The sequence below is a fragment of the Larimichthys crocea genome, chromosome VIII (genome assembly GCF_000972845.2).
Source record: "Larimichthys crocea isolate SSNF chromosome VIII, L_crocea_2.0, whole genome shotgun sequence".
Classification (NCBI taxonomy): domain Eukaryota; kingdom Metazoa; phylum Chordata; class Actinopteri; family Sciaenidae; genus Larimichthys; species Larimichthys crocea.
Genome location: NC_040018.1, coordinates 3,490,741 through 3,518,331, shown reverse-complemented (window position 1 = coordinate 3,518,331; position 27,591 = coordinate 3,490,741). Strand labels below are relative to the sequence as shown.

Sequence of the window (27,591 nt, the reverse complement as noted above, 5' to 3'; positions counted from 1 at the left end):
AGATTGTAAACACTAAATATATATCTGCAAGAAAAACCCCACGTGTCGTATTTCCATGTGTGTGTGTAAACATATGCACATGTGTGTGTGATAATTCAGTGGCAGGAGGAATTCAGTCTCCTCCTCCTCATCCTCCTCCTCCTCTATGGGAGATTAGAGCAATCAACGCAGCACAGGATGTGGGAAGTGAAGTCATTCACACACACACACACACACACACACACACACACACAGGGGCCAGGGCTGCCTGCCAGAGGGGCGCCTCAGTACTCATCCTTACCTCCCAACAGCCGGAGCAAAGAGTTCACTTTCGAAGAAACGAAGGAGAAAATAGCAATTTGGCGTATGCAAACGACATTTTTTGGACCAGATAATTTCACGTTTAATACATTGGTTTAAAAGAAAATAATCCTTTGCTTGCAACTGCTACAAGAGTAGATGTTTTTAGGAGTTTTAGGAGTTTAGATATAAGCATAAGCTCATTTTATTCCATTTTCCTGCTCTCGTTCCGTTTTCATGATCTCATGAGTAAAAAGACAAGCTGTCTACTTTCCCAACAAATCAAAACTATTTTTTATGAGACATTTATTCATTTTGTTTTTTCTTCTTAAAATTCCCAGACATGATGTCATGCTTTTTAAAACTTTTGCACGGGTGTGTGAACTACGTAATAGATTTCACACACATATGGACAAACACAGGGATGAGAGAGTGGACGGTAAAGGCCGTGGGCATGCAGAGTAGTAATAGAGACAGCCTGCTGTAAAGGACACACCTTGTTTTTATCATATTCACAGCTGGAGGGAGATTCCTCGGCCCAACTCGGGCTAATCGTGTTATTTTTACAGTGAGGGCGCTGACAAATGGCAAATCATTGAGCTCTGCTGAAAGCTACTGGCTCTGTGTGATCTGACCTGAAACTGTGCACTGATACTGGGTGGTTTTTTCTTCTTGTGGAGGTGAAGCAGGGACTTGGTGATGCGGTCGTGAAGCGCCAGGTTGCTGAGGTACTTCAGTGACTTGACATTCAGTAAATGCTGCAGGTGAGAAGTCAGAGTCAGGTCATATGTTGATGATATAATACTATTTATTAAGATAAATTAAAGATGGGCTGTACCTTCGGAAGAACTGGCTTGGATTTGTAGTTCTTGTTCCTCCTGTTTTAAAAGAAAAAATACAGAAACGTTAGTCGGTTTATGTATTTTTAGCGACAAATTCTCTTTTTCTGTTCTTTGAATCAACAGGTGAGGCAGCAAGGTCAACAAAGAATTGAATTAATTCCAGAAATTCTTCCCAAGTGGGTCATATCCCTGTCAATAATGTGAAAAACGTTATGCACCCCTGTGGGGAAATTCTCCTTTCACTTGTTCCCCTCCGTTGGGAGAGCAGAGGTCAGGGTCAGCTACAGAACAGCACCCTTTGGAGCTGGTAGGAATGTAGCGATCGCTGAAGAACACTCGAGCGGGGCAGATGTTTGCTGACACTGAGTTTGAACTCTTTCGGTTTTAAGGATGCCTCTGGGCCACGAGGCCACACCCCAGACCAAAACAATAAATAACACATGAAATAAAATGATGCTTTTGCATTCATGAGTACAATAATTGGAAGTTTAAGGTGTTTGTTACTGACATGAGGATGTCGTGGGCTCTCTCGAGGAGTTTGCTGCTGGCAGAGTTGACAAAGATGCCGTCTTCTTCTGTGGTGGAGCTGCTGGATGATAAACGGCTCTGTCGACCTACACGCCCGTTCCAGCCGAGGCCCGGAGAACTGCTTCAGACAAAACACAGACATATACCAATACCAGTGATTAATTCATGAAAATTCAAACTTTCTGATCAACGATGTTGTGTTAAACATCTCGCACATTTAAAATATTTTGCATATTGTGAACTGCACAAAACTGTACAGCTCTTTTCATCTCAAAAACACATTTTACATACATTTATATTGTTTATATTTTTAGTACTTGATTTTTTATTTTATATTTTTTCCCACTGATTGTTATGCACCAAAAACACCAAGACAAATTCCTTGTATGTGAAAACCTACTTGGCAATAAACCCAATCCTGATTTGAGGAACGTTTACATTACAAGACATTTTTCAAGCTGCGTGGCAGATGTAGTTATTGATCTACAGATTATTAGGATATAGTTCGCCATACATCTTTACTGTACGTGGCAATAAAAAGGATAACAACAACTTTAAGAAATGTACAAACTTCAAGGAAGTTACTTTGTTTTTGTATTTTAAATCTTTTTTTCTTTTCTTTTTTTTTATTTAAATGCAAACCTGTGCACGATTCATAAAAACAACCAAATATTCCACTCAGTGTCACGGCAGTGTTGAGCGTTTCTGATGCAGCAATGAAACAAAGATCTGTTGAGAGTTTGTGAACTCAACATTTTGACAGTCTGGTTTTATCAACATGAGAAAGTCTGGGCCATAACACAGGGTGTGACTATGTTAGAGCTGTCATATCCATGTTTTCCCCAGAAGGAATGTCACCAGCAGGGGCAGTAGTTTCCATGTGTTCCCTCTAAGAGGGAGCGGAGTTCATCTCCACACAGAACCTGACACAGTTTACTGAAGCCTCAAAGGGTTTAAACCTCAGGCCTCAAGGTGAAACCCAACCACCTGCCCAGAACACAAACAAAAACACAGGCGGTCAGGTCATGGTTAAAACCATTAACCATTCTGAAACTATTTTAGCCCAGAGGAGACGACAAGAGAGGAGCAAGAAGAGGCCAGAAATCAGCACTGTTCAGAATCAGACCAAAGCTGTGGGAGTAGAAATTGAGCACTGATTCAGCTCCTCAGATCCACTTCAGTTTGTCTACAGCCGCGGTTCTCAAAGTGTGGGGTGCGTCGCACTGGTGGGGAATAGAGACGTGACAGGTGGGGCGCGCCAAACGGGAGGACATTTTTCTTTTTATGCCTTTATCTTTATCCAGACATCCCAACTCTCCCGGAAGTTCCCGGAATCTCCCGCATATTGACGCCCACAAATGAGATCCAATCTCCCGGAATCTGGAGCAAGACCACGCACTGGACTAGAGAGTGACTGCGCATGTGTGTGGTTTAACTTGATGTTATTGAGTTAAAATTTAGATACAACATGATGTTACTTGAAAATGTTAAGCATTAGCATTGTGTTGGGGCGATGGGGGCAGGTGGGGCTTGTCCAAAGTGGGGAAAGTTTGAGAACCACTGGTCTACAGTGTCATCTTTTCATCTGAAGGTTTACAAGACTGACGAGTTAACACGACATGCACTATGAGACATCGACTACAGCAGCAAGCTGTGTTTGGTAGCTCATACTGTGTTATTAGCAGGGGGGTTGAATCATTCCCCGAGACAAAAAACAAGGTGGGACACGAGTGTGTGGAGAGGTTTTTATAGCTAATGAAAATGAAAGTCAACACAAATACAGAACAGCAGGTTAGAAAGTTGTGTTTGGTACTGTAGACCTTTTAGAGCTGGGCTGGGTTGTGATTTTCCACTGCTGATATACATAAAGGTGTTTTTTAAAAAGTAGTTTGTCAGATAAGTAAAAACAAACCCTCTCTATGCTCGTAGAAATTCTTGTTCTTCACATTTAAAAGTGCTGAGTACATTTGCTCTTGTAGCCATGTTAGCAGCATGTCTCTGGGGGCCGCAATGACTTTGGAACAGAATAAAACATCCCAAAAGACTTTCGTGGTCCCCAGAGGATGTATCACACTGATGTTTGTGATTCTCTGACTTTTCATCAGGTCAAAATTTGGTTTATGAACAAATATCTGCAAAACCGATGACATTCTCATGAGCCTCAACTGTGCTTTGTGTTTCTTGTGCTAGTTAGCAAATGTTACCATGCTAACACGCTAAACTTAGATTGTTAACATGGTAAATAGTTTTATTTTAGTTTAATAAAATCAGGGTGAAATGTCTGGAAGTGTAAGTATATTAAGATAGTAAATAAGATAGATTTTATTGATCCCACACCAGGGAAATTCAACTACTGGCACTCATATGTGTGACCTTGCTTGAGTGTTTATTGTGTATGCAAGTTAGGTGTGTGGTCACTCCAAAACATCAATCTGAAGATAAGTTAATAAGTTAAGTTAGAACCACTCCAGATTCGTAGCAGCTTGTTGTCTTATGTTGAGCTCACCTCTGTGTTATACTTGTGAATAAATGCGAATGTTAGTTTGTGTACCCACTGACTGGGCTGGATCTAGTAAATATTACTGATAGTGCACACACTAATGAATATTGTTGTTAGCATCACAAGCTTTAGGGGTGCTGTTTCTTTATGTTTTTTGGTTATTCGATAAAAGACATTAAGTTTTTTTTTTAATATAGTTTCGACTCTCACTTTTTACAGAGTACTCTTTAAGTTATATTTATTTTGTTAGTTTGAACAGCATCAGCTCGAACTTTGTTTCCTTTATAGATACCTCAACTCAAGTTATATACACACTGACACCTTTCAAGTATTCGGATGTCCATGATGGATCATTTCACAGAAATAATCACATTTATTGTGAGCATTATCATGCTGACTTAAGTTAAATCTCTTGCCGGTTTAAAAACTTTGCCAGTAAAGCTGAGTCTGGTTTAAAACTAATATTTTCTTTTTCAGCCAAAGCTCAAACACACAGTACGTGTGTTGAATTTAAAACACATTGTGGATGCAAGCTGAAAATAGAAACCAGGTGTAAGAAAAACAACAACAACAGAGGTGTTGCTGACTTTTCCACTAGTCTGTCACCCTGTTAGAGGCCACAGAAGACACCCAGAGGATGCTACTCCAATAAAACCAGTTCCCTGCTTTACTATCCTAATCACCGTCTGGGGTACACAGTCCCAGAGGAGCAGTACAGATACATATGATTTGTACAGCCATCCTGCATTACGTCACAATATTACAAATTACGGCAGGAGATCCGAAAAGCTCCAGAATGCAAGTGTAAATCAAAGCGTTTGGATTTGTATTTATTTCTGGGTTTATACTCTCCCCAGTTGATCATCGATCTCAGTAAATGGTGATAGCACAATATGTCTCTTGTCGTGACTGTTTATCTCCATAGTCTCTCTAAGAGTCCCATAAAGCATTGCACTGTCCACCGCTCTGTACAGCCGACAAGCACCCTGCAGGGACTGAATATTTATCAGTCCCGGGGCACTCCTCCGATGCATAGCTCTGACTTTACATCACAGAGGAAGCAGCTGCAGAGGGTTTAGTGCTCTCCTAGTATGTAGAGGATGAGACGGAGGGAGGCAGAGGGAGGGCAGAGGTTGCAAATCACATTAAGAGGGGGGAGATTTTAACAGCCCCAGACTGAGCTCCTGTGTAACAAAAGCTGTCTTGTATGAGCCGCTCTGTGCTACCAGACGTGGACGAGGGCAGCTAATCTCACGGTTCACAGCTAATTAGAGAAGGTGGTGGACCGGGGTCTCAGCGGGGCGGTATGAAAGCAATGCTCGGGATCACAGCTCTTTATTTTAAAGGCGTGCCACGTTTGTCTCAATGCCAGAGGTGAATATGTTTGCATGCTGATTAAAAATCATTTTACGTACAACAGGGAATCTGCATGAAAGGAGTTTGTTGACAATGAGTAGTTGCAGAGCTCTAACTAAGTTACATGACGCCCTGGTTTAAGGGTGAGTACTGTGACAATGAACCATAACGTCCCAGGGGAACCTCTGTTTCACATCATTCCCCATCATCGCTCTCTCTCCTCTAGTTTCCTCTTTTTACTGTCAAATCATGAATAATAGGCTAAAAAATGAATAAAAGATTTACCTGAAGTTAATCTGACCAATTAATCAACTGACTCTGAGTCAATAGATCATATAATTATAAAGAAAATATCCTTCAATAAACTGTATTTTTGTCTTGTATCATATTTTTTTTCCTCGTCATAAGTAATCTTTCATGTTGTGTTATGTAGTCAGCTTGGACCTGAAACACTATTTTCATGGATAAAAGTGAATTCTTCACTGTGCAACTACATAAATATTTACAGTATATAGATACAACTATATTTTATAAACTAATCTAAATATAGTAGAGCTCTAACTAAGTTACAGAACACCCTGAAGGTTTAGGGGTGAGGACTGTGACAATGAAACCAGGGAACATTCGTTTCATGTCATTCCCCATTTATCTTTCCATAATTTTCTCTTTTCACTGCTGAATCACGAATAAAAAGGCAGAAAAAACAAAACAAATACACAAAATGAAAAGTTTGTTCGACCCAGTAATGTTCGACTGAATATAAAAACTATAAAAACTGTAACTGTGCACTATTAGTCTTTTATCGTATATGTAACTAATAAGTAATCTTTCGTGTCATGTTGTGTTTTCATATTCAGCTTGGATGTGTGACAATATTTGCCTTGATAGAAGTGATTCTGCACTGTGTCACTACATAAATACGTACATATATACAGTATACACACAGGGGATGGAGAAAATACTCTAATCACACTGCATTATAATCCAATCTAACATAATACTGTAATAGATACTACCTTCATGAACTTTCTCATGTCACATGTTAACCTTTGAGAGTTTGTGCTGTTGTGTTAGACTGCATTACAATGTCAGGTGTGTCAATACAGGATTTCATCTCTCATCAGAGGTATCTTATGAATGCAGCCAGGAAGAAATCGATTTGAATTAAGAAGCTATTTCCACATATAGTTAGTGATATAACAATAACATCCAAAAACAGACTCTCCCAACTCAACCTGAAAAGTGATCAGAAGCTCTCAGACTCTTACCGCGGTGATTTCTCATTGATGGTGTTGCTTCCCTGAAGGTCTGACAGCGGCGTGCGTGGACTCTTTCTGGTCACACCTGATCACGAACAGACAGGTTGGCATCATGTGAAAGAACACACACGCACACGCACACAGACACACACACAAACAAACAAACAAACCCTTCCCAACACAAAAAACACACCTTAACACCATGTGACACTCCAGTGTTATTGCAGTGAGTGTTATGTGCCTTTTACTGGAAATATTATCAACTGCAGGTGATTTAATGCTGAAACAAAGATCCGTGGGGTTAATAGTGGGTTTCTCTTGTTAGTGTCGAATTATGGAAGATGATACTAAAGAGTTATTTAGTTCAGTTTGGCTTAGTTATTTAAAATATTCCAAACACATAATTAGTTATCTAATTAAGTAAGGCAGGAAGCCGCCATTTAGGTTTAAATTCAGGGTGCTTTGTTACATTACTACAGTGTACAGCGTTCCCTCGGAACCTGCAGCACCGTGCATTAGCAGCTTTTTTTTTTTTTTTTTAAACATTGTACCGTTCTCAGTTTCATCACTTTGTACAACAGTTTCATTCCCATCTGGAGCTGCAGGGTGGCACAAAACAAAAAGACACAAACACATCGGAGTGTCATGAAATGTTTGTAGAGGAAAAGTGATCTTCGAGAGAGGAGTGCGCGAGGTCGGCTGTATGTCCTGCACCACATTTAAAGCTGCCCGTGAGCAGGTTAGTGATAATAATATGCACATCTGTGTCATTTACCCCCCCCATCTGTCTTCTAACACCATCACCAGCCTATGTGGTATTAGTGAGACTGAATACAGACGTGTGCTGTGGCTGGACAAGCAAATATACCCCACTGCCCAACAGACAGGACGGAACAAGTGTAGCCGTGTGCCATTACTGACAAAAAAATTAAAGTGATGGGACACCTAGAGGTGTTACTGTGTTGTTTCCCCATACCAAAGTTAGCTGATAAAAGCAATACAACCATGCAATCTCTCTGCTAGCTTTTTACTAGCACAGTGTTAGTGACGAGGATGGCTGAAGCATGCAAGTGAAGAAGAACGTGCAAAACAAGACTAAGAACAAATGCATGCAAGGTGCATAAGAGGGGGGGGGGAGAGACAGTGGGAGCGGAGACCGACAAGCATCTAGTCTAATGATAGAAATGAGAGTTTGTAAATCAAATCACAAAGCAGAAGATGAAAGACTTTGTGAAACTACGTCGCTTTGAGTTTGGATATTCTTGTGATTTTGGCTGCAGTACAGTGCAGTAAAGTTGGCGATGTTGGTCGGCCTCGTCCCTATGGTTTCCCCAAGTCTAACAAGAAAGTAGGAGTTGTTAATTGTTGTATTGGCAGCCTTACTGTACTTCTCCTCTTTGCATCTCTGCAGGATCTCTAAGCTTCTCTGATGCACAGGGTGCTGCAGAAAGCTAAAACTATCCACACTTTTCAAAACTGCACAGGGAGCAGCGTCATCATGCCCTTGGAGAAGCAAAACAAAAAGAAGAAGAAGAAAAAAAACAGAGAGGAGAGAGGAAACACAAAAGGAAAGAGAAGGGGAGAAAGAAACGACAGATTAGACAGCGAAGAAGAAGAGATCAAGAGATGCAGTTGTCTACTGGAGAGATACCTGTGCAAGACTTCTGGAGAGAAGATGATTGACATTCAAAACTGCAGTTGGTGGCAGCAGTAAGATGTTTGTCATTGTAGGTGTTTGACCCCCAAAGGCACACATACAGTGTCTTCTAGAACTTTTGCTGCGACCTGATTTCATAGTCCTCGTCCTCGTAGACAAGGTGAGGTTATTTAAAGCAACTCTAACTTACAATTCAGCCCATAATAATACACTCAGCACATTAAAAAAACTTAACTTTAAGTCAGAAACTCAGCTGTAATTCTGCAGAAATATTTTAGAAGACATGTAAAGAGTTGCCTTGGGTGACGCTGATATCTTTAGAGCTCAGCTGGAAGTATTTCTAAAAGATATCCAAGTATAAGCGAAGGACACAAAATCTATTTTAACATAACAATATCTCTAAAAACTAAATGTGTAGGAAGGATGAGGAGGATGCAGAGCGCAAGTCTGATTCATACGATGCATCTATGGTAACATCTACAGCATATCAAGTACGGCTAGCGTCGAATCTAATAGGGAAAGAAGGCATTCGTAGAAGCCATAGCTGAGAGAGACAAAGAGCGAGAGCTACTGTAAATACATGGCAGCACTACTAGCACTATGCACACATACTACAGAACAGTGACTACTGAAACACAAAATATGGCGGAGATAAGGCAAAATATGATGAATGAAGAGGGCAAAATTGTAACTGCATGGCATGTGAGCATACATGACTGAGCTATTATTAGCTACAAGATTGAAAAACACAGGAAGAGAAGGCGAATATTCAAATAATTATTATTCCCTTGCCTAGATTTAGCAGTTTGCAATTTAGCCGCTATTCTTGCTGTGCTGAGAAATATCTCTAATGCTCACATGACATCCAGAAACGTCAAAATCTTTCCCCTCTTCTTCTTTGTGGATGTTGTGAAACAAACACAAACTACACAAAGAACACAGGTTTTCTTAATTTTGACATTTTAACATCTAATCTGATAAAATCTATCACAAAATTAGCAGAAATTAAACACAAGTAGTCATCTTGATACAATTAAAAGAGTTCTGTGACTTCCTAAGCTCAGATAAATTTCCCCGTCTGTCTGCTACATCACATCTTCCTCTTCCACTTATTTGTGGAGTTTCCATCAGTGCAAGAGCTCACCAGTCCTCTTCTGTGTGTGTCTCTTCCCAGCCTCTCTGAAAGCCACCAGGGCCCTGAAGTAGGCTCGGAGTACTGCCCAGCGGAAAGTGGCCGACGGATCGATGCCCATCAGGCTGCAGATGAAGGCGTTCTTGCTGCTCTTCAGCAGAGCTACGATGTCCGGGCGCATGTGGTCGGTGTTCTTCTCCCTGAAATCCTGCATGTGTTTGATGCACAATGATATTATTTGTTTATTTTATTGGTTTCTGCCAGAGCAGCTGCTAATGATCCCGGTGGTATAACTTTAACACAATCATAAAAGTGAGGCGATAAAACAAAAGCAGCTGATCTTGTGTGCCAAACAAGCAGCTAATAATTACAACGATACAGCATGAAAACTAAGATGACGTCAGATAGTCATAAAGTCGACTTTAGATAAACTGAAGGGTAATTACAACACTGTATAAGTTAAAGTTTAGTTTTGGGTCTTGGGATAATTAACAGTCATTTATCCACATACCCAATATGTATGTGTTTAACAAGAATACTTAATGAGCTGAAAAACAGTCAGGTACTGTACACCTAAAAGTACAAGTTCAATCTGAGTTTTGCTTCTTAGTTTGTCGCAATTTCTTATTTCTAAAGGGGCTTTGGGATGCAATATCTCGATTTGATTGTGTAATAAAGAAAAGGGGGATTAAAATGCCTCTTTGCTGTCATGTGATACTTTACAGATGTTTTGTCTCCACAAAAAAATGCAGCAGTAGCATCTTATTTTAACCGAAGAGGTTTTATGTTCTGCTGGTGTACGTTGTTTTATGTGAGCTTGTGTGTGTGAGGGTTTTAGCATTTGTTTCATATGTTTTATAATTTTTTATGTTCCGTGAGTGCTCCTGGCTGCAAGACAAGACACCTAAATTATGATACTATACATATAAAAGTATTACATTTTATTTCTACAAATTACTCTTACTTCTTATTCATATGTATTATATCTTGTATGTATTAAAAATTATGCAACACCCACTAAGGCTGCATTCAGACAGGATTCGCAGGGGCCCGCAAAAGAAAAGTAGGGACGAAGTGGAGTGGAGAAGTTGAAGTGGATGCAACTTTTGGGAAAGCGCAGCCCGATGTCACCCTGCAGCTGCCAATCAGACGCTCAGATCGGGCAAACCTCCACAGTCAGCCTGAAACATTTCTTAAACTGAGACTATCGAAGGTGGATTCATGGACTTGAATCCACTTTGTACCCAGTTTCTAAATCTGAGTCTGTCTCACAGTTTACACTACAAAATAATGACACAAAGTTAAATTTGGTTTCAGTCCAATGGTTTGAGAGTTAGCTGTTGTTGAGAGACAGACAATGAATGTGAGTGAAGGAGCACCGGCATTGATAAAGTCGTTTTTTTTAGAATTGTTTCACAGTGGTTACGTTCAGCACAAATAGACACACCCCGACTCAACCCCCACCACAGCGCCTGATCCTGTCCGAATGTAACCTTAGGAGTAACAATCACTCAATAATTCAATGTTGATGTAACATAATGTTCCATAAAATCTATTAATTTAGTCTTTGTTAAAAAATACATTAAACTGTTGATGTTTTAACTTTAGTGAAAAGATTTTATGATCTTCTACGGATTGAGAAAGTTTTACAGTCTTGGGAGATAAAATCCAGATCTTATAACATCATTAGTTCTGTGAGTTTGTGTGAGAAAAACAAAACAAACTCAAAGCTGAGCTTGGCTGCACTTCCTCTCCTCTGTCTGTTTAATCAATAACTAGTGGTTGAAGTGATGATTACACTGACCTTGACACCGTACTTGACCTTGCCAGCATAGTGTCGGATAATGAATGCGGGCTCCATGACAGCGGGGAACTCGATGTAGCTGTTCCCCTCATGCTGCCGCTTGAACTTATCCAACAAAGTCTGGTTGGTGGCTTGAGGAAAGCTGGAATAAAAAAATATTAAAAAAGTGTTTTATTTGAAGAACAATGAGTTTGAACATCTGTATTTCATATGAAAACACATTGCTGATGAACTTGTTTAAAGCTGTCAGCTGTGTCGTGAATACCGCAGCATAAATCACGCTGAAAACGTGTGACAGATTCCTGATCGGCACGTCCGCAGAGAACATAATGAATTAAAGATATTTGTTTTTCCATCCGTTTCTAATCCAGCCAGCAGTAACTACATCAGAACTGGAAACGTGGAAAAGTTAACATGACCTGATCTGTAACCAGTTTTGGCATATCATCCTCTGACGCCACAAGCTGAGAATTATAATTTAAAGCTGATCTCGGCTCAGATTTCCCTTTAGTCTTTTAATACGAAGAGCCAGCAACTCTGCAGAAAATCAACAGCTTACAGGAAGAGGAGAGGGGAAGAATGAGACACCAGGGGTTTTGGAACGGGCTGAAACCTGAGCTACGAAAACAACACAGCCAAAGACTCTCTTTGCTTTCCAGCTTTTCCAAGTGGGAGGAATTCGATTCAGTTTCCAAACGGAGACGAGTGGGAAATACAGGAGGAAATATTGTTGGTAAAAATAGTCAAAGTACAGTCATTTTGCAGTTTAGAGGCTTTACATTTGAGGAAACTCCTTCTTCCACTTAAATGAACATAATTTGATTACATTTATATCAGCAGAAATAAACGGACACTCAACAAAACATTCAAATCTTTATGATTTCATGGAGCTTGTAAATCACCGTGTGCCTGCTCTAAGAGTCACTTTACATGACAGAAAGTAGTCCCATCTTCCAATGTTCGGGTCTTGTGAAGCCTCGTGCCTCTTCTGCTGCAACCGTGTTAAAAGGCCTCTGTTAATCGCCCTACATGCTCCAGACCTCATCTGTTGTTAAAGCACACACTTGATTTCTTCATATTTTTATTGAGTGAAGAGTAGATCAAGCTGATTCATGGTGGGAGCTCTCCTCCGACTTGATAACGATGTTTTACCATGTTGTGAGTTAGAGCAGCTTGATTCCTGTAAATGTTTGTTTGGTCTCTGTAGAAAAAATATAAAGAGTACAGTCTAGATAGAGGAAGTATGCAGAGTGTAGCAGGTTTTGGTAAGTCACAGAGGCGTGGCTGGCTGAATGAACTCACTTCGGACTCACTGGTAACTCTGGATTTAACGGTAACTTTCAAGTTGTGACAGTGGACAGGAGAGCAAAGGAGAGCGGACCCGTGACGAGAAAGGAAACATCCGAGGGCCACAGGACAGAGTCAGAACCAGGTCGCTGCAGGAAGGACTCAGCTCGTTGAGCCACCAGGATGCAATAAAGTCTATCTTATTGTATCTTAAACCTCAAAAAACAAAAAGGAGTGACAAACAGTGTAAGATGAATTGAGTCCTCCTTTGAGTAGCATGTGTGCATCACTCCCTGTAAGCTCCAATAGTGACACAGCTGTACTTGTAGTGTATAATATGGACAGCTTCATTGATTTCTGGCCACTAGGGAGCATAATAAGTCTAAAACAGTCTGACAAACACGTGCCTGTCATACTGTCACCTTATAAAGTTAATTACATGTTAATAAACGTGTTGGCAGACAATCGTAAATGCATAAATCAAGCAGACAACGTTAGCATTTGTCTGGAGCCGTCACACATCCTGTATCTGTGTTTATCTCCATATTCAAATGCTAGATATCTATCTGTCTTCACCATCTAATCACATAGTCTCATCTGCCATTTGGTTCCGTGCAATCATACCAAAACTATGACGACAAAGAGGCTAATAAGCACTTCATCTGGCAGCTGTCAGTCTGAGAACAGGAATGAGAGTGGGCTAAAAACAAAAATGAGTTTCCAAAGAATTAGAAACTCGTCAAACAGGTAAGCCAGACGAGGCTCAAAGACTCACTTGCACTCTTCGTCCAGTAGGTGGAACAGCGCTGTGGGCTTCTTGCTGATCAGGTTAATGCAGCCTGTGTTGTCGATGTAGTCGATGTTGTGCCAGCTGATGCCCTCTGCCCTGTATTCCTCCTGCAGGGACACACAAACACAGACAGAGAGCTAAGTGACATTGTAATTTCATGCAAACTGTAGGCTGCATCTCTCAACAAGTTCATCACATCAATGCGTAATATTCAAGATCATATCAGTATTGTGCTTTTATGATTTTAAGCAGATGAAAAACAGACACAGAAACAGTTTTAGTTTAATCAAAGCATCAAAGGAGAAATCTCCAGGCATCCATAAAAATATGAATTTTGTGCCATCAAAAACAGACACGCGGTCCTGTGTGGGTTGGGTTGCTTTAAATATTTCAATCAAAGCAACAGTGTTGTTTGTATGCATGTTTTTGATGTCTCCCAATGCTATAAAACACTTTTCTTGTTGATCTTGCCCGGCCTCTTGGTGGTTTAATAATGAGAGCAGCATTCAGAACATTTATCAGTGTTTCTTCCCCCCGTACATGTTATTTTCCTGTGTTCCTGGGAGAGATTTAACCAATAAAGACCTTAATCCAGAGGAGGTTTGATAGAAAAAGAAATTAGAGTTGCTTCCTTCACGATCTATGGAAAGAAAAGACGATCATCTTTAGTATTAAAACCAAATAACTGAGTCTACTTCTGGACATTCCTGCAGAAAAATGTTTGACATTTTATTTAAATTACAACAGATTTAAAGCGTCATTCTGTAACGTGCTCTTTGTCTTTTGCAGTGATGTGTAGCTGAACCTGCTGAACTTTCTTAACGCAAACAGTCCAACTTTTATAAACAAAAGATTTATTTAACTGTTTTTAACTTCACGTGTTCTTCAACACCAGCTGTGAGTCTCTTACTGAAGCTGCAGCTGGTTCATTCTTTTGGATACGTAAAAAAAAACATTTGAATGTGGGATAAACTGTAACTTGGAGCAAAAGAAGACAAGAACCATATAGCAGCAAATTGACTCAGTAATGCCAATTACACAACAAGAAAGTATTTAAAGGTCGCCTCAATTAGCCATTAACTGGTTATACTGAGGCTATAGCAGCAAAACGACAGTGTGTACTCAACTGAGTTTGTTTTATTACTTATAAACATATTAATTAGTATTAATTCATTTTCTTTCTGGAGGCTGACAAAAAGATTTTTTAAAGATATTTTTTGGGGACCTGTGATAGGCCGGCGACTTGTCCAGGCTGTACCACGCCTCTCGCCCAAAGTCAGCTGGGATTGGCTGCAGCCCCACCGTGACCCTGATGAGGATACGCGGATACAGGTAATGGCTGGATGTTTTTGGGGTATTTTATGTTTTTTTGAATTGGACACTGACAGCTGGAGAGACAGACAGGAAATTCTGAGGGCAGAGAAAGGGGATGAAATGCAGCAAAGGACCCAGGATGGGATCGAACCTGGGTCACTGCGGTAAGGGCTCTGGCCTTGATAGAAGGTGAGATACTTAGGGGATTTTAAAAGAAAAGTGTTGAAACTGTTGATTGGGACTTTGTAACATTTGTCTCCTTAATGGCTAGATGTTTGATTTTGCTGAGGTGGAAGTCTCCTGGGCCGCCCTCTCACTCCTCTTGGATCACGGACATTCTTCAGTTTGTCACGATGGTGCACGATACACGGTTCACTTGCAAAGTTTAATGAAACTTGTTGACCAGTTTTGTTGCACACAACGACTAGCTACACTCTAAATAAGGGAAGGTAAGAGTTCTTCCGCAAAGAAAGTTAAAGAAACAACAGCTTATAAACAAAGGTATATTATGTTTTAATTTTATATTTCAGTGTCATCTGTGACTCCTGTGAAGTTTATGATTAATGTCTGGCTGCAAACTAAATGTCCTCCAGGATAATAATAACATTTGAGCTGTAGGACACATCCGTCTTTCACAATATAAACATCCCTGAATGTGATACTTATCTTCAACTGAGTAACTTACTAAAGATCACTCTTGTGTCTTTTAATAAGACTTGACACACACTGTGGCTGGAAACTATAAAAACAAACACCTGTGCAACATAATCTAATACAGCAGCCCTGGAATAAATGTTATCATGTCAGATGGGCGCTGACTCAACTCTTTGGTAATCACTAAGCTGTGGTTTGTGGGGGTGTTGTGTTGGATTGCATTATACTGCACAGGATACAGTATCCGCCCCACGTCCCCTCTCAACATGCCTTTAAATCATCTTCCAAAAACCGCTGTGATTCACGCTCATTGTGACTAACAAGACAAGAAATGTGCCGAATCAGCTTCTCAACCACTTCTCTACAGACTATTTTACAGTTGGTGTTCACGCTGTTTTTTGTCATGTAGTAATAATTATATTATATAATAATAACCTATTCCCTACTACTACTACTACTACTACTACTACTACTACTACTACTACTACTACTACTACTACTACTACTGTACTACTACTACTACTACTACACACTCCTCTCTCCGTCTTCACAACTTTCATCTGATGCTTTTCTTTTGTCTGTTTGGGATTTGTCAAAGTGAACATAACAAGAGTTTTCTGATCATCACTGATGGATTTCAAACTTTTTCCGACGTGCATGTCTTGTCTCGTTGTGATGCTCGTCCCATTTTCGCACAGTGAATCCACTACATGTTGCATTTCCACACTGATTGCATCATTTAACTTAATTACAGAGCCTAATTTCTAAAAATCTGACAGAGCTCAGGCCCTGATTCCCTCACTACTTGCTGTATGTGCAGCCTTAGCCTCCTCACATCACAAGAGAAAAAATGTTTTTATACAATGATCTGATCTGAGGAGACTGCCCGACACTTACAGCTGTAAAGTTTATGAAGCTGATGTTGAGTTTTATTAGCTCTGTGCAAAAGAGATGAAGACTATGGTAGCCAGTGGTGAAAGATGTACTCAGACATTTAACTTCAGTAAAAGTAACATCACAGCAAATCTTATTTAAGCAGTAAGTACAAGTATCAGCATCAAAATACATGTGTGTTTGTCATGTACAGAGAGATTTATTGTCTGTGCTGTTGGCATGGATTAACATAAGTTCAATTTCCCATCAGTTGTTAGTTATGACTAACATCCTCCATCCGTCCACCTTTCTATCATCCTGATAACAGAAAAATTCAATCCAACAACTGACAGTTACTGATTTATAACTTCAGCTTCAATCCGTGCCACTTTAGTCATATATATACTGACATTGTCTTATTCCCTTTCATGTCCTTCAGCAACACCATGACTGACAGAGAGGCTGTGGGAAAAAGAGCAATAAGTATCCTCCCTTCCTTAAAATGACCATCAACGCGCCCTTAAGCAAACCGTTTAGCTCCTAACTGCTCCAACAGTGTGACTCATTGGTCGACAGATGAATGGAAATATACTGTATGTAACTGTAGACGAGGGTGTGAGGCTGGCTTCAGCAGAAATATGAAGCATGTCAGCTCTCGGTCCAACTATCCTGGTTGAATCTTTTTCAGAGGCTTTTAGGCCGCCTCAGTGGTGTACATCGATTTTTCCAAACACAAGTAATGCTTTACTGTACTTACAGCAGGCCATTACGAGCTCCTAAGAGCTTCAGCTTCCTCTGAGTGTTTGATACGGTTTTAATCAACTGTTATAACATCAAATATTTTGATTACAGAGGACAAGACAACACGATTTTAACAGATATCACAACATTGGCCTGATAAAATACAGGATGTTGCGGCTTGTTGTCCAGTTTGATCCATGGAAAATATTAGAAATCGATAAGGGAACTAATTTACTGATAATTCCACAGCCCTGTTCACATGAAGTCAATATATTGCATCCCTGCAAAGCTGAGAACGCTGATGACAAAACCTTTAAAATCACAGGACATAGTCACACATATACGTGCATCTCTGTCCCAACAGGCCTTGGATGGTTGGTCAAAGTCGAGTCAAACGTGTCAGCTGAACCTCACGAGTGTGACTTTGCTGTTTGCAGTGTGCTGTGACTTTAGTTTGACCGGAGAGTTGAATGTGTATCCTGCATGTAAGCTGTGGTTTCCACATCAGGAGCAGCTCTGTCGTTATCCGATCGAATGTTTGCTTACTGCAGAGTTTCAACCTTCTGATGAAACACTCAATGACAAAACATCTGCACACACACTGTATGGGAGAATTTAAAATGAGACTATGAAGCGCTTCAAAAAGAGATACACATGCTCACATTTAATTAAAAAGTAACTATGATACAAAATCTCACATACAGAAAGACGTGCAGGCTCAGGATTTCATCCAGACTGTGAAGCAACTGGCAGCCCGAGCTTGTATGTGGATGCAGTTAGCTGATTTCTATAATGATGATCATTTTTTGACTTTTCAAAAGCGAAGACTGAGCCTTTTGTAAGCGGGGCTCACACTCGACGACTGAGCTAACGGCGCTGTGTATTGTATGTATTTACTACTTTTATAGTGTATTTTTGTATATATTGTCTGTTTTTATCTAGTGTACTAGGGGCCTTTTCTATGAGAATACAAATTATACTACAGTTTTATTATTATCATTAATTACTAAGTTACATTTACAGTCCAGCACACTATCAATGTCTCCTGGCCCAATTCTACAGTGTTCATTGCAAGTTTCCTCGACCGAGGAACTCCAACAGGAGCACCAGGATTATTGTATTGCATGGAATTAAAAAAACATATAAGCAATCTCATAGAAATAACAACAAGCTGCAATTTAAGAAAAGAAAACTTGAAGATCTCAGAGCCAGTGAGAAAACTGAAAAGAAGTAAGACATTACAAGATTGTGATCCTTAAAAGCACGTTAAAATCATGAGGTTTTGTCATGGTTTTTATGTGATTATTGAAATATTCAGTCATGTTTTACAAGCAAGAAATTAACTGTGGAAGAAATGTTTGGCAAGAATAAAAAGATTTGTTTGGAGGCAAACAAATTACAGACTCAATGGCTTCTTAAACTTTTTGTATATTGTCTATTTATGGATGTTTTTAGTATAAAAAAGCATCTGTGGGTAAAGTTTGTGTAAATATCATGTCCATGTTTGTTCGCTGCAGAGGCTGCATTAAAACATGCGTGCTTGACAACTTTAAACTATAATTCTTGGGCCGTGACGCCAACAGATCATATGAAAGACAAATGTGACAAGTCCTTAATGTACAGCACATTAAATCTGAATCGCACTTACCTTAACCTCCAAAACAAAGACGTCTTTGAAGCCTCTCCTCATGACATAAATCTACAGGATAAGTCCTGACTGATTTATGTCACGGGGGATAAGAACGACTGCCTTTGCATAAAACAGGAGTGACTTGAGGCCGCAGTCCTTCATGTTTGAACTGAATGAAAGCCCTCAAACATGTCGGGACAGGCTCAGTCAATCTCAAGGTAAACACAATGTTTAACTTGCAGGCAAGTCTTACAGATCATGACTTTAAAAAGCCCTTTGAAGTTAATCAGTTTACTTAAGAGAACATACATCCTCAGTCGGGTGGTCACTGGGAGGGTGGGTTGAGTCATGCAGCTGTCAGCTTCTCCACTAACCCCGTTGCATAATGTGATGAAGCATTCCTCCATTGTTTCAGTGCCATTGTAATGTACGTGCACCGTGTGGTGTGCTAAGGACAAGGCGTTTCCTGGAAACGCTCACAGCCAAAGAACGTACTAGATATACAATATGTTAAAATGATTTTGAGCACAGTAATCCAAAATCTTAAGAAAGTTCAGCTCTGGGGTTAAAAGTATCGAATAGGAAGCGACTTCCTGAGAAGTGTCAGCTTATAAGTGATGTCTTACTTGCTCAAGCTTGAAGATGTGCTGGTTGAAGTAGTGCTGCAGACGTTCATTGGCAAAGTTGATGCAGAACTGTTCGAAGCTGTTGTTCTCGTAATCCTCAAATCCGAAAATGTCGAGCACGCCGATGGACAAGATCTGACAAACAAACACAAGATGATAAAAATCTAAAATGTTCCTTATGAATCATCAAATATCCAAAACTGAGAGTCGACATGACTGTAGAGGTCGACGTGTTTGTGTCATCCTACCTTAGTCGTCTCTACCAGGTCCTTGACATTAAGCAGAGCGTGGTTGATCCTGAAGACGATCCAGTCAAACAGAGCACTGTACAGGGACTTTGCCATGGAGTCTCGCACCGTATTAGCCTGGAGGTGAACACATGCAGAATCTCTTTAGTGTCACTCCCACTGGAATATCTCATTTTACAACATTTGATTGATTAAGAAGGAAGAACTACGATGGATGCAACTGCTTCTATGTGCAGTATTACAGCAGCAGTGTTAGCACTGTTGCCTCACAGCGAGAAGGTTCCTGTCTCGACTCCCCCAGCGGGCTGCAACATCTGTGTGGAGTTTACTTGTTCTCCTAGTATCTGCATGGCTTCTCTCCAGGCACCATTTCAAAGAAGACATGCTAGTTTAATGGGGACTGTAAATTGGTGAGAAGATTGCCACTCTCGTATTTGTAAGATAAATATGAACCAGGAGGGAAACAGCTAACTTGCTCTGTCCAAATATAACAAAATCGGCCTACTGGTATCTTTTAAAGCTCACTGATTGTTTAATCCATTAATAAATCATCATAAATCACTTCAACAAGATACAACATGTCATTTAGAGATTTTAGAGCAGCTGGAAGGTGGATTGTGTTTCTTTTGTGGTTTGCCTTTGCTCTTAATATTTAGTGTACAGATGTCAGAGTGATATTGATCTTCTCATCTAACTCTCAGCAAGAAGGCAAATACAGTAAGTTCAAGTCCCAAAATGTCCAATTATTCTTTTCAGTTTAAGACACTTATTTGTGCAGCAACAGAACTTTGAGTGCCAACTTAAGATTGATACAACTCCAGACATCATTCCTGTGTAACCGCGCTCAGGCTCATCCGCACATCTGTATAATACATTACAGCTTGGCCTAGAAAATTAAATGGATTTATATTAAGGTCAAGGTCTCAGAAAAACACTGGCCCAGTTTGAAAATTTCAAAAGAAGAAAAAAAGTGCAGACAGTTGCATTTCTCCTTTCGAACCAAACATTTATAGTTTGACCTGAATATAAATCACTTCCTCTCTTCACTCTTACTGGAAAATGTATAATGGATTATGTGATAAACAGAAAAAAAACAGACGACTCGACTACCCAAACACGTCTCTTAGCACTGATATTCTCTGCTGGCACAGAGGGCAACACTACAGACGTGTGTCACAGCGGGACGTCCCTGAGCCATTATTAATGTCATTAGCGAGCCTAACACCCAATCCGATCGAGTGTGGCACAGACTGTACCCTCTGCCAAGTTCTGTCGTTGAAATTTCAGTTATGGCCTAATGGAAATATGAATTTGAGGCTCTGCTTCTTCTTATGATGTTACATTAGTTAGTTAGATATTCATAAACTTTACATTCCCCAGTTTAAATCCTACTGTACTGTACTGTTTGGATGGCAACCTCTGTGGCTGTGAAGTGAAGCCTATGTGGAAGTACTTGAGGCTGGCTACAGAATGAGTCAGTCTCCATAAGTCCCCATGTTCAAATGTCCAACTTCACAGCAGAAATAAACATGTTTACAGCCTGGTACAAAAAACAGTTCTGGTCTCTATAGCTGATTTCCCCGTTCATGACAACTGTATTGAGAGTGAATTTTTATTAAACTCACCTGTTCGAATGATATTGAGAGTGAATTTTTATTAAACTCACCTGTTCGAATGATATTAAGGCTTAAATTATGCATAATTAACAGCATAGCATAGATTGAGGTTTGGTGCCAATACAGATGGCTTGTTTAAAACAACCAGGCGTCATTCTAAGCTTCAAAATGGCTCTCGGCGATGTCACGCCTACGATCTCCATTCTTCACACCGTCATTGGTTTGGACTGAGAGTGGCCAGTGTGCTGGATCAATGTTATGCATTCTTTCATAAACACAGAGATCGTTTAACAAAAGCTTCCTTCTCAAATTATTGTGAGAAAAAAAAAAAAAAAAAACGTTCTAATTCCCGTATCCGCTGGAAAGATTTGACCCTGCTGCAGCAAAGGTGAGACACGGTCCTCAGAAACAAAACAAACCATAAAGTGGCCACTCGGAGTTAAAATTCCTTCGTCTGTAAATTAATAACCAGGATATTTTTAGCAGCTTCAGACCAAATATGCCTTTCCTTTTGAGTCAGGAAAGATATTTTGAACTCCACCACATATACTCCGGTCTAGTGGCCCATAAGCTTTTCATTATTTAGAGGAAGTTGGACTTAAAACACGCAGAGGGGGAAATAGCCTCAAAACTCTGACCAAATGTAGAAAAGTCATTACAGAAACGCTCAGATTTCTTTGAGGTTTTCGAGCTAACAGGCAATGAGATTGTTGTGACTGTTAGAGCAATATTTACACAGAGACCACCCAGTGAGATACCAAAACAATTGCTGTTTATTCAAACAGCCCCTAAATATCTAACAGGCCATCATGAGGTTGATGCCATTTTACTGGGAATGTGTAACATTTGGATGTTCACGGGGTGAATGTGGTGAGCGATTTATACCGGGAAATCATTTAACTCGATTAAATGTGTGTGCGCAAGAGAATATTTAACATTTGACATCAGTAAAGTATGAAATATTTAGTTAACTGTGTGCATTACAGCATCTGCACGTGTAAAAGCAACTTCATTCAAACTGACAGGCGTGTTACATCCGTGATGTTCCCTCTCTTCGTTCAGATGGCTCTCGTCTACAGACCGTGACGCATGTTTGTTTTCAGAGCGGGGGTCCCAATAAAAACCGTAGAGGGACTTGAAATGCCTTCTCTACTCTCTAAACACACTGAAGGACTCATGTGCATGTGTGTTTCTAACGTGTGTGTTGGGTGTGTTCATGCGTGGCCACAGGCTGAAAGAGCTGCAGAGAGAGCGAGAGCGGCAGGCAGGAGGCAGGAGATCCGGCACTGGTGCACACACTGTCCTGTAAACACGACCGGGTCAGACTGAAGAGACGAGGCTGCAGAGTTGTTACTGAAAATGTCTGATTATGATGCTAAATCTGAGCTTCTTATGTAATTCTGACATGATTTACTACATAAAAAAACCTACACTTGCTATTTTAACCTCTTAAGCCCCAGCCTCTTTTTTTAGGCCTCTGCTTGAATATATCTCTGCAGCTACAAGGATTTATGTAATAGAGCGACACTGATGGTAACTGTTGGAATCGTCACAGTGTCAGCTTTCATATGACACATCGATGTATGCGTAGCGTGAAGTGTCAGAGCACTAACAATGGAAAAGTGGTGAGTGGGTTGACTTTATGAGGCTACACAGAATTTGATATTTGATAATTAATTTGCTCTGTGTTGGAGTTGTGTTTGGTGTGTGTAAACATGACTTATACGTGCTTGTAGCAGAGTTTCTCCTCTTTAATTTAAAAGTGTATTATGACTGTACTGTTACGTGATTAGTAGCTGTTTTTGTAACAGTCAAGAAGTGTGAAACTTCATGGACACTTCTCCACCCTCCGCGGCCGAGGAAACTGGTGGAGTTGTTTTACCCTGCTGTCAAACTATTTGTACAGAAATACAACACATATACATACAATTACAAAATGTGTACTGTGGACTTGAAGCATAAAGTGATTTTACCTGGTCTACTTCTCCTTTAATCACCAGCAGGGACAAGACTTTGTGTTTTTATTGGCTTCAACGTGTTTAATACTGCAAACTTGTCTGATATTTCATTTCTGTCTCACCTCAGCCAGTTTGTAAGGAACAATCAGCTTCTCTCCGACTGTAACCGTCTTCCGTGTTGTCAGAGCTTCAAACAGCATCTCTTCTTTGACCTGGTCACGACATCGAGAGAGAAAAGCGGAATGAAAAAAAAACATAATTCAATGGATTATAAACAGTTTGTGCTGTGACTGGAGAAGCCTGGATCATCGCAGAGATTTGACTCGTTCAAAAGAAATCTGTTTTAGTGCTGGTGTGCAGGCTGACAGCTTGAATAAGTGCTTTTAAAACTCTCTTCTACTAATCAGCCTGCACTGCCGTGCTCAGGCATTGAATATGATCGACAAAGCTCCCCTCAGATTCATCGCTACCTGTAAAACTCTGACTCACCACTGTGAGCTTTATGCCCGGGTAGGATGGCCTTGTTTAGCAGCCTGCAGGCAGCACACACTGGTAGATTTTCATATACAAAGCGATTCTAGGGTTACTCCTTCATCCTATCTGTGTACTTATATTTCTCAAAAGTGTGATGGACAGTACTCGTGATAAGAGAGGCGTTTGGATACTCTGCACCCTCAGACGAATGTTACTGTATGAAACTCAAAGATCTGATTTCTTTGAATGCTTTTATTGAAAGACCTGGAGACAGAATCATGGGAGGTGTCACTGCTTTAACTAATATTGTTGACTTCATGGCTTGTACCAAACACTTTCATTAATGTTTTTTGATTGCTTGTTTCGTATTTGTTTTAATTTACAGTACTCGTTCTTGGTTCGTGCTGCTGCCTGTCTTCGTCAGGACCTTAAAAAAGAAGTTTTTAATCTCAATGGGATTTTTTCTAATTAAATAGAAATCATGGTAGACGCCATCTAACCTTTTTGATCTAAACACACTCTTAGAGAATGTACAGCGAAACGTTGCAGTACCTCCAGCAGTTCAGAGACGACAGGAAGAACCTCAGGGTTACAGATGTCGATGGAGTCGTCCCTGTAGGTTTTCCTCTTGTAGCGGATGTTGCCCAGGTGAAGGATGGCCGACAGCAGGCAGAAGATCCTAAACAACAACAAGTTCAGGAAATGTTTGAGAGATGCCACACATAATTCACATTATGGCGTGAAGGAGACTTTAATGGGTACTGTGTATATGTGTATATTCTTCTTTGTCTTTGTAAAGGTGTCATTGGGGACAGTTACAGTTAAATTAATCTTATTTTATCAAACACTCACTGTTTGCGCGTGGCAGGAAGAAAGCCCACCATCTCCATAGCCAGCTGAAGCCTCTCAAAGTCGTGCTTCAGGTCTTCTCCTTCGACTGTGAAGCAGTCCTGCAAAAAAAAAGAAAATAAAAAGAAAAGAAAAAAGAAACCATCAATCGGGTGTTATCAGGCTAACAGCAGCTGTTACGACACACCGGCCTGGAAGCCAAAAGAGCTAATAACAAGTCACTGTGAAGTCTAAAAGGACTGAGTGTGTTGACATCCAGAGTGGCCAAATGTTTTTAATGTTTACAGAGTGTCCGACAGAGATGCTTAAAATAGTTTTTCAGTTTACTTTCCAGCTGAAACAAAGAACAGCAGAGAGTGCCCTGAAGGAGACAAACTGAATGACTCACGCTAAAATAAGCTATCATTAAGAAGCTTGGCGGTCAAACAGAACAACAGAACACTACGATCTGATGTGCAGAGCGACTAGTGAACAGCAGCGTGTGCAGGTTCTGCTCATGTAGTGGAAAAACTAGCCGGGTTTTCTCCCGTACAGTTTTTTTTTTTAAAACCAGTCCACAGATATTTGGCAAGCTGGTAAAAGAGCTGAGAAGAGCAGCAATCTCCTGAGTGATGGACGACAAGCTAAACTAGCAGAGAGGAGACAGGAGGAGCTTGTTTTAATGCAGTAACAGTGATGTGTGATGACAGCCACTTATATGTGCAAGTACACATAAGCATACAGTATATGTATACGGAACGCCAGCCGGATCGAGTATAGTTGACTTTCAACAGGTTGACAACGCGTTAACGGTGAGTGTCACAGTTTCCCATTGGTTGATGAAGACTAGGGTTAAACCATTTCTGCAAACCTGGGGGTTGCCTGATGACGCATGATACTTCGAATGGTTATTTCTTTGTTTTCATCTTATTTGTTTTGTTGGCTATAAAAGTAAAACATTCGCATTACAGTTTTGTGACTTAATTATTATTGCCATTAAGATTTAAAAAAAAGGCCTCCTTTTGCTTCACTGCTGCCTTTTTTGGTAAACAAACACATCAGTGGACAAACACATGAAGAGTTGTGGGTCATACTCGCTCAATGCTGGTTTAGGATACTGATCATTTTGATGAATATTTGGAAAACAAAACTCTTTTTTTGGTGCATTTTATTGTAACTTTAGAGTTATGACCAGCAAAGTTCATACTAGAATATAAACTTCATCCTGATGATGTGCTAAAATAATGACCATGACTTATTCCTCTGCTGTACGTATATACACAAAACAGACATAGACAAGGACAAAGACATAAGACTGTGCTTAGCATGTTACATAGTGTTATCAGGCAACCCTCAGGCTTACACAAATGGTTTAACCCTAGCGTTCATCAGCCAATGGAAACTTGCGACACTCACCAATTTGTTCTGGACAAGTGGCTCAGAATTATGTGACATTTATGTCTGTATTAATGTAAACAACACGTTAACGTCACATGAAAACCCGATGCATTGTTTATGTGTTAACAACATATTTTCAATGCGTAAACGACACACTAACAATGTGTTTTGCAAATGTGTGTATATTTGAACTGGCTGGCCTCCTATACATGTAATACCCGTGAAGTGCAGAACACAAAGAGACATAACAACCAAATGCACATTAGAAGGAGACGTCTTGGATCTAGATTAGTTGTTTTTGATGACGATGAGATTTTTTATTTTTTTTTCCAGCCTGAGAACACACGCTTTGATGTAACTACATAACTATACAGTCTTTTGACTACATACACTCTCAGTAATGTGAGGTCTGCTCTTTGCTTTATGGGCCCATTCCACTATGGCTGCCATAATTATCACATACCGAGGCCTCAGAAAGACAAACACTCCAAACATGAGACTCACACTTACACCAACGTGCCTCCTTTCTTGCCTCCCTGCCTCCCTCGCTCCCTCGGTCGCTCGCTCTCTGCTTTCATGGCAGAAACTCACACTGACCTTTAGTGACTCCGGTGTTACGTTTCCATAGCAGAGAGATCGACATTTATTTAAAGAGAAATGTTGCTCTAACGTACATTTCTTTCCAGTGAAAACAATCAGTTAAACAAAAAAAAGGTGTTTGAGGATTCCAGATGTTGTAAATGAAACAAAACAACATTAAAAAATCATCATAGTCATTAAAATACATCAATTCAGGATAAAATTTCCTTTCCCGACATGTAATAACATTGGTGTTTTTCTTAAATCCCAAAAATCTAATTATATTACACCTAATTTAGATCGGGCTAATCACACTAAAGTCACTGAATATTTATATTTTTTTCCTGTGTCATGAGTCAGAGTTTATATTAATTTCATTAAGCATCTCACAGTTTCATATACCGTTACATACATGGATTAATAAAACGGAAATCTTAATGCCCACCACAAAAACAGACAAAAAATCCCAACATGAATCACAAAGACTTTTTTGATCACTGACAAACAATCACAGCATTTCCCCTGCAGAGCGACAGGTGTGATTTGAATCAGAGGTTGAGTCTGTGGACAAACAACTTGTGACAACCCCGAGGTGTGAGCATGTAAATATACTGTAGCTCAGCCGCTAACTTAAGCCGCTAGTGAGTGAGTAATCTAACGGTGTCTGGAGCGCTCACGCGTGTCTAATGGCTACAATCTATTACGTTATATTCAGGCAACTTTTAGCAGAGATACTGCACTTTGTTAAATGAGGATTTAGCCTCAGTGTTGTGTCCCTTATCTACAGTAACTACAGCTTAACACTCTGCACAGTTTGCATTTGCACATATGGTCACTCTCTGTTGCAACTAAATGGGACGATTTGATAAGGTCTAAAGATAATTTTCCAGGACCTTTCCAGGACGATCATCCTGGTGTGACAGACAGGGATTACACCATAGACTAAATTGTTCTTGTCTGTGGGAGTCTGATTTAAACTTATACTTGCACTGTCACTCACTCCTGTAATTAGAAGACAAGAGTTTCACTATATGGGAATAATCTTTAGATGTTTAAACACCACTTGTTCTTTTATTTTTCATAATCGTTTGTCTTGTTCTAATGCTCTGTTTTAACATTATATCATATTTTTTGTAGTATTTAATGATTATTCATTTACAACCCGAATCCCTCTGTATGAATTATATTAACCATTGCTGACTGAACATCAATAACAAC

The 27,591-nt window shown here is 40.0% G+C and overlaps 1 protein-coding gene across 11 annotated transcripts in view; it reads right to left on the bottom strand.

Moving 5' to 3' along the window:
* Positions 1-27,591, bottom strand: part of myo9aa (myosin IXAa) — a 113,628-nt gene that overhangs the window by 19,785 nt on the left and 66,252 nt on the right. For 8 of the 11 annotated variants that reach the window (XM_019275805.2, XM_019275806.2, XM_019275809.2 and 5 more), the window contains 13 exons: positions 24,421-24,518; positions 24,121-24,247; positions 23,217-23,306; positions 19,521-19,637; positions 19,273-19,407; positions 13,420-13,541; positions 11,358-11,499; positions 9,566-9,761; positions 8,148-8,267; positions 6,774-6,849; positions 1,630-1,770; positions 1,118-1,157; positions 915-1,037 (listed from right to left, as the gene is read on the bottom strand). In XM_019275805.2, coding sequence (XP_019131350.2) covers positions 915-1,037; positions 1,118-1,157; positions 1,630-1,770; positions 6,774-6,849; positions 8,148-8,267; positions 9,566-9,761; positions 11,358-11,499; positions 13,420-13,541; positions 19,273-19,407; positions 19,521-19,637; positions 23,217-23,306; positions 24,121-24,247; positions 24,421-24,518 — 1,527 coding nt within the window. The remainder of the gene's footprint in view (positions 1-914; positions 1,038-1,117; positions 1,158-1,629; positions 1,771-6,773; positions 6,850-8,147; positions 8,268-9,565; positions 9,762-11,357; positions 11,500-13,419; positions 13,542-19,272; positions 19,408-19,520; positions 19,638-23,216; positions 23,307-24,120; positions 24,248-24,420; positions 24,519-27,591) is intronic. The other 3 variants (XM_019275807.2, XM_019275813.2, XM_027281815.1) reach the window with 3 other exon arrangements.